Source organism: Melospiza georgiana, chromosome 14, assembly GCF_028018845.1.
Source record: "Melospiza georgiana isolate bMelGeo1 chromosome 14, bMelGeo1.pri, whole genome shotgun sequence".
Lineage (NCBI taxonomy): Eukaryota > Metazoa > Chordata > Aves > Passeriformes > Passerellidae > Melospiza > Melospiza georgiana.
This window is the reverse complement of record NC_080443.1, coordinates 10677018-10691270: the sequence shown is the minus strand read 5'-3', so window position 1 is coordinate 10691270 and position 14253 is coordinate 10677018. Positions and strand designations below refer to the sequence as shown.

The 14253-nt window shown below is 38.5% G+C and overlaps 1 protein-coding gene across 6 annotated transcripts in view; it reads right to left on the bottom strand.

The window, feature by feature from the left end:
• Nucleotides 1-2225: 2225 nt before the first annotated feature.
• The window catches only part of CHD9 (chromodomain helicase DNA binding protein 9), an 86500-nt gene continuing 74472 nt past the window's right edge, over nt 2226-14253 (bottom strand). For 4 of the 6 annotated variants that reach the window (XM_058034402.1, XM_058034401.1, XM_058034405.1 and 1 more), the window contains 8 exons: nt 13936-14099; nt 12729-13001; nt 11798-11966; nt 10726-10865; nt 10015-10236; nt 9094-9222; nt 6975-7079; nt 2226-5682 (listed from right to left, as the gene is read on the bottom strand). In XM_058034402.1, coding sequence (XP_057890385.1) covers nt 4819-5682; nt 6975-7079; nt 9094-9222; nt 10015-10236; nt 10726-10865; nt 11798-11966; nt 12729-13001; nt 13936-14099 — 2066 coding nt within the window. In that variant the 3' untranslated portion in view covers nt 2226-4818. The remainder of the gene's footprint in view (nt 5683-6974; nt 7080-9093; nt 9223-10014; nt 10237-10725; nt 10866-11797; nt 11967-12728; nt 13002-13935; nt 14100-14253) is intronic. The other 2 variants (XM_058034404.1, XM_058034403.1) reach the window with 2 other exon arrangements.

The following is a 14253-nucleotide window of genomic DNA, read 5'->3' as shown; positions in this document are numbered from 1 at the left end:
TGTAGAAAACTTTTTTGAAAAGTTTTCAATTAATGGTGTAGTGAAAACTCAGACAAGAACCATTTTAGTGAAATCTTTTTCATGTCTGAGGACACAGCTTCACTTATTTCTCCACTTCTCCCCTCTTTCCCTCTCGCTCATCCCCCATTAAAAAGATGCAAGAATAATGAAGTTATCCTCATATTCCATGTTAATTATCTGAATGATTTTGACTACTGCTAGATGCTAAATCTACCAGTATGACAAGTATCAGCCACAAACACCCTCTCAGCCCCAGTCCCTCACAGCTGCCTGGCTAGTCCCCAGTAACATACATTTTTTACTGTCCTGTAGTCTCAGAAATTTTCCCCATGAGCATGCTCTTGCCCCTGCTTTGAGCTGCAGCACACAGGTCAAACACTGTCAAGCAGAGGAGCTACAAATCAAATGCTTTTATTGTCTGAGAGCAGAAAACAGTGTGAGGACTGTTACCAGTTTTGGTGAGCACTAGGGAAAGTGCTCTCATCTCTCTGGATGATGACACTGTATCTGTCAGTAGGATCCCAAGAATTTCCCAAACCAGCCTCCCTTTGATTCATGAGACCTTACCTGGAGCACTAATGAGAATTGTGCACTGTCAGGTCTCGTTCACACTGGAAGCACACAGGAGGCAGAGCAAACAAATCCTCATTTTCCAGTTTAACTTCATGAAGGATCTTGGGAATTACATTTTCCTTCCTTCCTTGCATGAAAGAACCTGAAAGGAGGCAGCATTCAATAAAAAAAATCATGAAAAGAACTCGGAAAGCTGTTATCTTTATTTTCTTTTCCTCTAAACGTAACAAAGAAATTATACTGCCTGTTTGTGTAACATTAGGGACATTTAGATAAGCCAGGACAGTTATTTTGTAAACTCCCGTGGCTACACCAGAACAATTAGTCTGCTCTACAGACAACACCACCAGCCCAAGGTCCAACAATGCACAGATGTAAAATTTTAAATGTTGGTCAGCTACAGCAGTGTATATCCCACATTGCACTGAAACAGCCTGCTCATGTGGAAGGTAATGATAGGTATAATAGAACTAAATCAGAAACTGCCTATAAAAGTAGCTGTTAGTAACTTGCACATCACAAATAAGTTAATGTAACACTACCCTGTACATCCCTTTATATTAACTCTGAACACCAGGCACATTTCATCTTGCTATAGCTTGAATTAGACCTTCCTCAAACCTTCATTTTAATGGGTGATCAGCATGGTCACACTGAGCAATCCATGAAAAATGTATTACTAAATAACATGGCACAAATAATTTTCTGAGACACAAAATAAGACAAATAGGACAGGACTTTTCCCTAGACACCTTGTTAGGAGGCTTCTCTAATTATGATACGCCACACATACAGTTTGGAAAAATTTCAAAGGAGTGCCAGAAACTAACCACCAATATAGTGCCTAGATCACCTTTCTGGGGAATATTTCCACTGAAGAATAGATCCTTATATTTAATTTATAGACCAAGACAACTGGATTCCAAAACTAATTTTAAAAAATACTATTAGAGATTTTGCAGGACTTCCATGGAAAAGAGAAGTTGAGAACAGAGCTCATGTACATGTGAACTTCTATCACCTGTGCACACATCTGCAGAAGCTCAAAAAGGATGATCAGGATCTGAAGACAAAATGCAGACTGAAATAAATAAGGATACCACTGAATCATTCAAATGCAATGCCAGGTGTCAGAGGACAAGCAGGAGACAACTTGGGTTCAGGAGCAATGTCTGTGCCCTGTGTGAAATACATGCAATAGTTAAGTGCTGTGTACACAATTAAAAACTTTAATAAAGATGTGGAAAGTAATGCAAAATTGTTTTTTTTTTTTAAAGAAGACTGAAAAAATACTTATTTCACTGCCAACATGCTTATTTAAAATTAAGGCAACTTTTGGCCCAGAACCTAGACCATACATTCTTTTCCAACCGTAAGTACTGAAGGGTGGGAGTAACAGCTGGTTTGATTGTAAGATAAGAGAATTAGATTCCCAGTAAAATTATACAAGAGTAAACCACGGTCTTGGGCAGTAGCTGTGATATGTCCTTGGCTTGTCTGCAGGGTTTTATAAAGTCTTAAGACTAATTTCAGTTTTAAAACTTAGCACTGAAAACTTGAGTTCTGCTGCTGGAAGATCCATGTTTAATCCTTACACAGCATTACTTTCACATACTGAGGCTGACATCACGGGTAGTCAAAGAATATGTTTAATAAAAAATAATTAAACTTCCATTTGCTCTATAGAACATCATAGAAAGTAATTCAATAAATTACAAATGACTTTTTAAGACGCTTGTTCAACTACAGAAAGCAAATTCAGACTACACAGAACACAACTGGCAAATATTGCAAATGTCCAAAAAAAACCTGGACTAAGACTTGGATCATGAAGCCTGAAACAAGGGATAGAAATACAAGGCAATAACAGCTAAGGTTTTTTTAGTAACTACCAACACACACTTTTATCATCACCTTGGATATCCTTTTAATTTTAACTTCAGTATTAGTGTAATTCTACTGAGGTTTCCTTATAACCCTTAACTTTATACAACCGTATTTGCATATAGTTTAGCTGATAGTGGGACACTTTTTTCCCCCTCTGGATCAAACTGATGAAAAATAACCCAAATATAATTATGTTCAAGTCTACACCAGCCTTCATTACTTGAAACTGTAATTGCCTTATTACATAGAAAGAATCACTAGAACAGTAACCAAACTTACTTGACCATAATAGGAAAATACTTTATTTCATAAATCTGATATAAATTAGGTTTTAGCCACAAGATTTAGGACTTGTTTTGTGGGGGAAGGGTGGGAAGTGATGGTATTGTTGACATACTCCATCAGCAAACGAAGTTAATAACTGCTTGTAAAACTTTGGCTATTTCATAGATGCATCCTAGTTAAATAAAAGTGCTATATTACACAAAGGGCAAAATATTAAATATGAAATACTTTTTCTTTTAATGACGAAAAATTGGCTACCCCCTTCTCTTGGCAGTTTTTGATTTTCACTATTGCTAAGACACTGCATGAAGGGCCAAAAATCAGAATACTATCTGGGAAAATACGTAACCAGCACAATCCAAATGGTACTTGTATAACTGTGTAATTACATCTAATACTGCTTCTAATCATGGGGCTAGTTATTTTGCACATAGAAACTTATATTTCATTGGTAAAGTTCTTGATAAAAAACAACACAGTTGTTTTACTGTACAAGCAAGCAACAGAACTATATCAAAATATACAGTTTTTGTTTTTTATTTTTAAATTTATCCCTTTGTAAAGCTTTTTCCATGACTTTCACTAGTACCTGTATCTGTTTTCTCTTAACACTTGCCTATTCTTGGACCGCAAACGATGTAACCAAGGTCACCTGAAGTCTCAGTCAGTTCAGAAGTTCTGTAAATGTGAATCTGGGCCTCGACTGTGTCAGAGTAATAGCAGCTTAAGAAGAAGGAGGAATCATATCACACATCAAATCTTTGACAGATTTTATATAGTAAAGGGTTCTAAGGATTTGGACTTGAAACGAGATGCCTTATGCCCTGTTACTGTGGTTTCTAGGAATAATTTGTCTTCCTTACTATTCAAAGTGCTTTTTTCTTTAGTGGGTAACTCAGCATAATATATGAAGTGATATCCCAATAATGATTTTGGATAATGTTTAGTCAGATTTAAATCTGCAGAGAAGTTTAAACTCAAAAGGAGTTCAAAACTATCTGTACTTTATTTACCATTATTAACTGGGAACTCCAGGAGGTTTTATGACATAAAACACAAATAGAAATCTACACAAACAAAGCAAACAAACAATTTTTACATGAACTATGCAGTGTTGAAAGGTCTTTTCAGTGGCACTTTATGACAGTTTGCCTCTTCTGAGTCTTGGGGAAACTACTCCTCATTTCGGGACTTTTAATTCTGCAGAGGGAGCCCAAAACTTTGCAAGGTGTAAACTAAATAGACCTACATGGTGCCAAGTAGCATGAGATAAGACAGCTTTTGCTTTATTTTCCCCTTACTGCTGTCAAAGAGAACAGCTGCAATAAGGGGGAAAGAAAACCCCAACAGTCTTACCTCAAGTAACTCAGATTTTAACATGCTATACAGGATGTCTTTAAAAAACAAAACAAAACCTGAAAACAAGTAATAGAAACCAATGTAAACTTCCTAAACTAACTCAGCTGAGGTAACAGGTAGCCAGTTTAATTGGCTAATTGGGAAAAATTTATCTTCTTTTAAACACACTTGTACCTGAATTGGAAACAGCAGTGCATCACAACACTAGAGCATTTTCATGTAATTAAAGCAATGGATGGTGATGTAGATTCTACAGCTTTCATGACATTCATTAGCTGCCCAAATTATTGCTGAGTTTTGATCTGTAAATTATAAGTGTCAAGGAGGCTGTAAAACTATATTCAAATTAAATCAATAATATGCATAAAGTATTCTGTGTTCACTGCAAATATATTAAATATACAGCTCTTACTTGAGCATTATTTTCATAAAATTAACCCCCCAACAAAATTATAATGCCTTTTGTTGTAATTTTACACCATTGTGTATTTGATAGTACATACAAGTTCAGAAACTTATGAACTTCAAGAAATATTACATGCAAAACGTCTCTGAAAGCAGTTTGCACTTCTAAACAAATACTGAAATGTTCGGTCAGTAAATCATTGATGCACTCAACACTGGGTTATTTACAATGAAATAATTAAAGAATAAATTCAAAATCAGTTTATAATTTAAGTGCAGAGTCTGGGGTCAGTCTTCATCGCTCGAATCCGAATCCTCAGATGAAGACGATGTACTGTCAGATCCAGATGAAGCATCTGCTTTCTCTGAACCCTCATCTGTGCTGTTTTCATTGTGAGAGCTTGGCTCTGTTCCCCCTTTGTCTTCCTGATCTCTAACCCTAGAATTTTCCTCCTTTTCTTCTGTGGGCTTGGCTGAGCCCGTGTCATTGCTTTCACTGTTCTGTACATCAAAAATATTAGACTGAGACAAAGCTGGGATATGAAGATTAAGGCCTGGAGTGAGAAGCATCCCTGGGTAAAGTATGTTGGACAAAAGTAAAGGGTTAAGAGAGAGAGGATTGGCAGCTGCGGTGGCAGAGGATGTCGAAGGAGAACTGGAAACAGAGTTTTCACCACCAGTGTCCGTGTTTTGGTCTTCTGTCCTTTCCTTCTTTGCATCCGTCTCCTTCGCATCGTTTCCCTTTTTCTCCTCAGCGGATTCCGTGGACTTTGCCAGGAGCCCTCCCATGCCCAGCAGGTTTGGCAGCCCGGCCATGCCCGACAGCAGCATGGGGAACATGGCAGCCACGTTCTTGGCCTCTCCCGCGGCGGCGGCGAGGCCGGCCGGCATTCCCATGAGTCCCGCCGTCACCTGCAGCGACTGCAGGTTGTGCAGGTTGTGCTGCAGGGCCTGCAGGCCGGGCAGCTCCACGCCGGGCAGCAGCCCGTTGGCCAGCAGGGGGTTCACGGACACGCTGTGCGCCGAGGCTGCGGCCGCGGCCGCCGTGGCCTTGGCGATCTCGCTCTTGGGGCGCCTCCCCCGGCGGCTCACCTCCTCCCGCACCACCGGGCCCGTCAGGATGCGCTCGAACATCCCCTCGGGGAGGAAGCCCTGCAGAGACACAGCGGCACTTTAGCGCCATTCGGGATCTTCAGGACGGCAAAGGAAAAGCAAACACAGAACTCGAGCGTACAGAGCAGCAGCTCCCTGGAATTTGGGCTGACTCTGTGCTACCGCATCCCAAATGTCTACAGCCCATCTCCACTGTGAAGGCTCTTCTCACACCCTCTGCCACCCCACCCTTCATGGCTTCCTGGCACATCAAGCCAAATACAGCTAATTATAGGAGCAAGCTCCATCTACGATCTAAACCAGCATTGCTTTGAAATACTATCACACAGCAATCGCTTGACAGTTTAATTAGTTTTCAATTTAAAGTTAAATATGTGTGATTGCACACAGACCGACAATCCCTGAGCCCTTTTTATTTTTGCTGGTGTCTCTTTAATGTCCTCATATTTCATCTCATCCATAAACTGAAGAAAAACCAATAAAGACTCAGTCTGAATTTAAATTAAATTCTTAGTACTTCTATTTAGATTTGTATAGTATTGCTTCACCACTTTAAGACCTCCTACCTAACAACAAAGAACTGCAATGAATACCAATATTCCCTTTAAAATGTATTGTCTTGAAATTTCCTTTTTAAAAAGGCAACCATAAGATCAAATATAACTCAACACTATGGTACAACTGCCTTTTTCCCCTAGCAAATAACTCTGATTTGTATTAGCTTAATGCAACCAGAGCAATTCAGAACTCAAGTTCTGTTCTCCTCTACTGTAGGTAACTGCTACTTTCTCAAAGTAATTCTGCTAGTATTTATACCTCTATTCAGAGGTATACACTATACAATACAACTTCTTTAAGTTCAAAATATGGCCTTATTTTCAAGGCAAGACTAACTACTAGTATCCTCACTATCCTGATTTATCAGAGGTGCATGCTAAAAGTAAAACAAATATTTAAAAATAAGAATCTTTTTTCCCAACTGAAACTTTAGAGAAAGTACTCTCTTTCTTAAATGATTTCTTGGCTAATATCTTTCCTAAAAGCCACTGGGCTATATTTAAGACACGAGAAGTCACAGTATTACAGCATCTTCAACAAAATCTCTAATTTGGGGTTGCCAGTCACTGTTCCACCCCTTTCTCCTATTCCAGTTGTGCCAGCAAAGCATTTACTGAACTGAGCTGGCAGAAAGCTGACACTGACTCATGTTTGCTGTTCATGTAATACCAGAAATGAAAATCACACCTCTTGGCATGCATGCTTTTTCTATTTGCCTTGTTTCCTTTCAGATACATTTCATGTCATGGTTATCTTATTCTGCAAATACTTACAGACTGTTTTACCACGTCTCCCCACTCAGGAGCCACTCCATACTCTGGATTTTCTTTCAAGAATCTGCACAAATCCTTCAGAGGGGGAGCAAATGCACCCCCAACCTGAGAAGCAGAAGATAGAAGTCAGTGAATTTGTGACAACTGATAAGAAAAAAGGCAACATTAATACCTGACACTGTTTCATTTTTTATCTTTTGAATTACACAGTACAAATAAAGCCTCACTTCAAGTTATCATGGAGCATGATGCAGCTTTTGGCTGACTCCTGGTGATAGATGTGTATGTGATTTGTTCTAAATCTACTAAACTCAAACTCATCTATTGAACTCAATTCAAGACTTCAGTATTTGACATTCCCACTGATGTTTAATATTTAGTATTTATTTAGACATGCAATGAATGGAAGAGCAACCACATGAACAGAGAACAGTGGTCCAAGTATTACCAAGAAGGTTGAAGTACAACCCTGTTAAGCTTTTCCTTTATTCAGTATATAAATCCTATTCTCTCATCTCAGTCAACTTCTAAAAATATTTAAGAGGCACTGCAATCATGAATTAAGTTCCTGAGGTATTTTTCATGCAAGAAGGGCCAAAATAAAGTTACTAAACAGCATATCCTAATAAAAGCATATAAGCAGGAAAGTAAGGTTTTTAAATTAATGAGACGAACTATTCAGATCCAGAAAGAAAAAGAAGAAAATTTTCCAGTTTCTGCTTAACTTTCTCTATAAACTGCAACTTAAACTCCTATTTTCTAGGCTACTTTTGGGCCCTCACTCCCTGCTACTCAAAAGTATTACAGAACTAAAAATGTAAATGAGAAAAAACAGGTTTGGTGACACACAGAAATTGGAGACAACTGATACATGGAAAACCTGGTATTAATTAAGTATCCAAGCACCAGCTACGGAGTGGAAATTTGAGAGGAAAAAAGCCATCATGAAAACACAGGTTTTCACAGTAAACAGAGATCATATCTCTCACTCCTTAATCTTCAACTTTGACAAGATCCCTCAGGGCACAGCTTTTGAAGAGCAGCCACAGATCTCAGTTCCAAGAGACTCACAACCATTCTGGTTCCCCTTCAGAGCTGCTGTCTCAATACACTGAAGGGATTAAAGACTCAAATTCTGCCTTGCTCTCCTGTACAGATGGACAAAGCTCCTGACCTTAATATAGCAGCATACAAAAAAACCCCATCCTGCTTCCCTTGTAGCTGCTCTAACAAAAAGAGAAGCAGGCACTGCCACAAGGGAAAGGGAAAATGCTCCTTACATGGACACAACAGCTCAAAGACTCCCCCCTGGGTTGCTGCTCTGGTGCTACACTGACATTCAAAGACACCATCAAACACATCTGGCCAGATCTGTTCAACAGACATCACTGATGTTCTGCCTGCTTTTCTTGAATATTGCCTTTAGCCTTCCCTAGAGCCTGTTCAAATGCATTGTGCTGTTCCCAAACTTTGGCCACCTGCACAAAAATTCAATTCAACACCTGCCCTCACATCTTCCACTGCTGCCTTTTCACACAAGAATTCCCCTTCTCCTTTTGTTCTCCTGTTCCCCTACCATTTCACCTAGAAATGTGACTGACAGCCAATACTACTGGCAGATCCACAAAGGGCAAATGGCAGACATTACTGAAAAAAGCAAAAAGCAAAATCATCCAGTACAGAGGATTGCCTCAATTCCAAAGGACAAGTTTCTCTGGCAGATATATTACCAAAACAATTTTGCCAAAAATAGTAATGAGAAGATCACAAAAAAATCTCAAACTTCTGACAAAGTTGCCACTTTGATGATGGATTTTGAACATTTATTTTAGTGGCCCCTGCCTCTGTCTGAGTCAATGGCACAAACACTGCATCATACAGAGTGTTCAGTTCAATAAACCATGGGCTAAGTTTCTATCTGTATCTTACATATTTTCATAGTAGCAAAATATTTACTAGAAGATTGAAATTTACATCTTTTGTTCTGTGCCAAAACTTTAAAACAAAAACCTCTCATTTGTATACTGGGAAAATTCTAGTAAGTGTAGCATATCAAGTTCTTCACCGGGAGTAACTTTTCATTTGGGGAGTATGAGAATGGGAACAGTATCATAAATACCTTTCTTGCATTTCTTCTATTTATGAGCTGAACACGTTCTTCACCAGTTAAACTGTTAACATCCAGTTTGTTGGGGTTTCGACAACGGTGTCGTTTTTGTTTGGGCCTCCCATCGTGCAGCTGCATCCTCTGTTAGAAAGGAATTAAAAAGCCAATTATCCTTCTGATATAACTGCTTTTAAAAGTAAGATCTCTGTGCATTCTCTTGAGTCAGGCATTAATTTGAAGCCAACTTCAACTTCAGAAATATTTTAATACCAGTACCTATCCACTAATCACAATCATTTAATAAGCAGTCCAGTAAACAGCACTACATCATCTCTCTGATGCCTCTGCCCATTGCTTTACTAATTTTTCAGTTTTTAACAATGCTTTAACTGTCTGGAAGATTGCTGCTGCTTTGTATTGCTTCCTTTCCATGGAAAAGGAAGGTTGTTATTCCAGATATCACACATATGATTTTCTTACATTAAAAAATGTCAAATTTAGAAGTAACAGCATGAGAAGATCATACCCACACAAATACCACTACCACAGCACTGTACTGTAGGTATGAGATGCATTCCACAGTAAGTTCTTTAATCCTTTTGCACATCACTAAATATGCTGTTACACATTTTCAGCCCTTATCATCAGTACCACGGTAATGTGAGTTTTCTTGTCCTAGATAATTTTTTAAATAGTAAGTGAAATCATATAAAGATCAAATGCCTTGATTTGGTGTTGCTTTTCTTGGCAATTACATTTGTGAGACAAAAGGCTTGGAGACCTCACACTGTAAAAAGAAATGGACATTTTCCTTTTTCTATGTGGAACAGAAGAACAAAGAAATAATTCCCTGTAACACAGAATACAAACCAAAATACATAATATGTGAAATATTGTACTATTTAGCTAGGGAGAGGTGAAAGAAATACTCACAGGAATACAAGCTCCTGAATCTTCAACATATCCAGGATGTTCTTTAAGCCACCTTTCTAAATCTTTTCTTTTAGGGGCATCATCACCTGCAAGCCTTGTTCCATCTTTTAGGTTAATAACAGGAACTGGGCTCTCTGCATCGAGCATGCCTTGGGACTGTGTGTAGGTGAGTGCTGGGTTTATTCCTGCAGCAACCTGGCAGGAGTTAATACCTGGATTAACCTGGAGAAATTAAAAACATCTGCTTTATTGCACTGAAAACAAGCCATCACAGTTATTTCTTGTATGAGTCAATGAAAGGCACAGTTTTGCAGATCCCACTCAAGGACTTGCTCACGCCAAAGAAATCCCTTCAAGTCTCTGTCCAATGAGGCTCCATAACAGATGTTACAGCAGGTATGTCCAAGTCACAAACTGGACATAGCTATGCTATGTCAAGCCACAAATTTTTAATAATACATTGTTAAAGTTCATCAGAATTCAAGTTATATTTTAAAAACAGTTATTTCTATTGTATATATCTGATATTTAATGACACTCCACCAGTTTTCATCTGTGTAATCATAAACTATCAGCAAAAAACATCCCAAATCTGAAAGTTTTGCCTACAAGCTTTTGTGGCTCAGGGACAGCTGGTTATGCTCAATTAAGGCATTAATAATAATAATAATTTTGATCTTATTTTTTGGATACAGAATAAAGCTTACTTACATGGTTAGGCTGTTTATTTCTATTCATAAAGAGGACATCAACCCCCTCCACATTCTTCCTTCTTCCTCGTCTCTTTTTGACTACAGGCTGACTGTCAACGATGACTCCATTGGCACTGGCTGTTAAGTGACTGGAAGTACCTATTAAATGATGCAATCAAACTTGTGTCAGATGCTTGTTTTATAAAGAGAAACATTCTGAATACAAAAAGGAAATAAAATTATTCTAATTATTGCAAGTGCATGCAATTTCTACATGTAACAGCTAAGATAAATTGCCCTTTGTTTTATGATTGCTTAAAGCGTCATGAATACCAGGTTCTGAAAGCTACTTTAGTATGAAAATTTCATTACTGCCCCTGCACCCCCTCCAAATTTATCCATATAGGGATGATTGCTACTGACAACTGTTGATATCATACACAAAGAGAGGCAGACATCCCTAAACAAATGTTCAACAAGACTTTAATGGTTTGTTGCAAAATTGAAGCAGAAGCTGGTCTAAGTTAAGCACCCATTTCTAATAATTTCCAATATTTTAATCCAAATGTTAGCTCCTTACTTCAGGCTCATTTGTATTTGTCAGAGTATACCTATTGTTATCTTGTTATGAAACAAGCTGTAAGTTTTTGGCTATAAATCAAAAATTGATTCCAATTGTCCTCCATGGCCTCTTTATACGAGACACAAGGAAGATTATCAAGAGTTCAAATTGGCAGAGGCATAAATCTGGAACTCTTCATCTTTATTTACAAAGTAGCCACATTAAGTTCTGAGTTAAACTGATTACTGTCAGTGTACAGTGATGCACTCTATAATTATTAAAATCTTTGGAGGGGGTTTACAGTGTATAATGGCATCATTCTACTAAATTAACATTACAGTAATTGACACTATGATAAAGCATCATGTGCTCCAAACTGGAGAATGTCTCCACACTGGAGAGAATTTCTCCAGGCTGCAGTTTAGAACACTGCAAACATCTCTCTCCATTGCCAATTCATGGATATCAACAGAAGAACCCAGCAGACTGAATACTACATTGCCCTTCTCCTTTCTGACATGTTTTGTACCTGATTTGGGAAGTGATTTGGGGAAGTTGACAAGGCTGGTTTCTGAAGCATTCTGGAGTTCACGGAGCCGAGCCAGATATTGCTGCTGACCCAATGCACCCTCCTCGCTTTCAAACGGCCTTTTCTGAGACAGTCCCTGCTTCTGAAAAGTCAATTTCAAACCACCTTCCTGTTAAATAAATGCCAGGATTAGAAGAGCTTCTGCTGAAGCAGAAAGAACTACTTCACAATCAGGATTTCACATACAGTTACTCCAGCAGAATTGAGAAAGAATGAAAACACTGTGTTAGACCTTGTACAATCTTGTTCTTCCATGTAAAACCAGAATATGAACAGAAATTTCATCTGAACTGAAAAATCCAGACACTGGTAAGCTGTTTACCTCCTGAATCCAGTCCTAGACCCAACTACAAGAGCAAATAGTCACATATTTTTATGTGCTACAAATAGGTCCCAAACTTCAGATAAACAAAATGTTTGAAGTTTCTACCCTGCATTTAAACCAGGAAATTTTCCTGTAATCCTCTAAAAGACCATGAAATAATAAAGTGCTTGTTGAAATGAAAAAAAAAAAGCTGAGCAGCAGAAATACCTTTTTATACTAACCAGATTTGTTAGAAACAGCATAAAACAAGCTGTCTGAGGAAGCATCAGCATGGCAAAAACTCAATTCAGGAAAAAAAAAAAAAGATTCCTTCCAGTGGCTTAAGCAAATAAAAGAAAAAAAAAAAGAAAAAAAGAACACAGAAAAACCCCCTCCCCAAAAAACCAAACCCAAACCCCAAACACTCAGTGCCCAGAAGCAGCAGACCCAAATACCCACAAACAAGTGTGTGAAGAAGTGAGAGTGAGAGCAGGCAGCCACTTGCAGGTAAAGCATGCCGCACACCGCAATCGCAACCAGGTCCTAGGGCAATAAAAATAAACATACGTCATTGATTTTCACTGTAAACTCCTTTTCTCGTACATGCTTCTTCACCTTTGACAGCTGGGGAGATTGCTCATATTCTTCTTTTACAGCTGCCAGAGGGGGTGTGGGTGCAGTGGGCTCACAGTACTCTGCAGCTGCCCCTGAGCTGTCCAGCAGCTTGGTGGTGTAGAAGGATGCCACGGTGGTGCTGTCGTAGCTCCTTCGGGCTGAAGGCCATTTACCCTTCAGCACCGTCTGACAAATGCTGTCCAGTCTGTTAATCATAACTCGGTCCTGAAATATGAGAAAGTCATTCTGTAACAGCAATGCTTACCAACACTGTTACTTTTATGTATTAGCTCTTAATTCTACAGAGAAGAGAAATGACAACATTTTTATCACTGGACTTGAAGATTTTGAAGTTCCTGGATTTGTACTGATTCGCTGTAAATCTGTGAAAGCACTTCTGTACATAATACTATAAACCTCTAAACAAATATGCAATTTCTCTCATCTGTGCAGGGTCTGGCAAATGACTGAAATACACTAACTCTCTGATTTTTAAAGGAAAGATATGGTAACTACCAAAGCAATATTTGTATGTGTGGCTTTGACTCACTGTTAGCAGGATCTGAACCTGTGAGCAGCACCATACCATACAGCAAATACCATTTACAAAACTAAACCTACAGATTACTATTTATGTCTCCTTTTATCTTCCAAAGCCATGTAATTCCTCATTCCCATCCTTTGGGCACCAAACATAGATAATCACACACCTCTGTAATACACAGTTCTCAAGTCCCAGTAAACTCAGCTAAGTACATGAAGACTACAAAAACTACTGGATTTTCTGATCATTTCACAGTTATTTGTCAAATAAATTTGCTAAAATTACAAGTTCTGTAAGCAAACACTTATTTCTCAGTTCAAGGCTCTCTGCTATATTTGATACAAGTCAACTTTTTACACTTTGAATGTCATTTTTCACAATGTGCCAAGGGCTTGGAACATTACAATTATACTCCCCTTCAAAAATTATTAAAAGCAGTACCTAGATTTAAATGCATGTTTTAGGAGACAACATAACAACATCTAAAAGGTCCTGAAGCTCAAATCCTACAGCTATTGACCCTGCTTCTTGGTTCTAACATACTTAACAGAATATTCATGTTAGAGCCCACGTTCAACTACTATTTTAGTTTTCAAGGTTGCATTATGAACTTGCCTTTGGCCAGTAGGATGCAGCCAGCATGTATCCACCTTGTAGGAGATAACCAGAATTTGGTGTCCCATTGTTCATCTGAAAACTGTCCTGTGTCTCATCTTGTGTGGTGCTCAGAGAGGCCACACTCTCTTCATCATAGGCTTTTATATGTGGAGTTCCTTCTGCTAAATAAAACCATCAAAATCATTATGCTGTAAGGGAATTAGACACTCACTGTAAGAGGTCCAGGTGAATAAAACACACACAACAATGTTCAGAGAAAGTCCAAACACAAAGTTAAACTGAAGAATTAGGTTTTTCAGGCTGATCCTTTTCTAG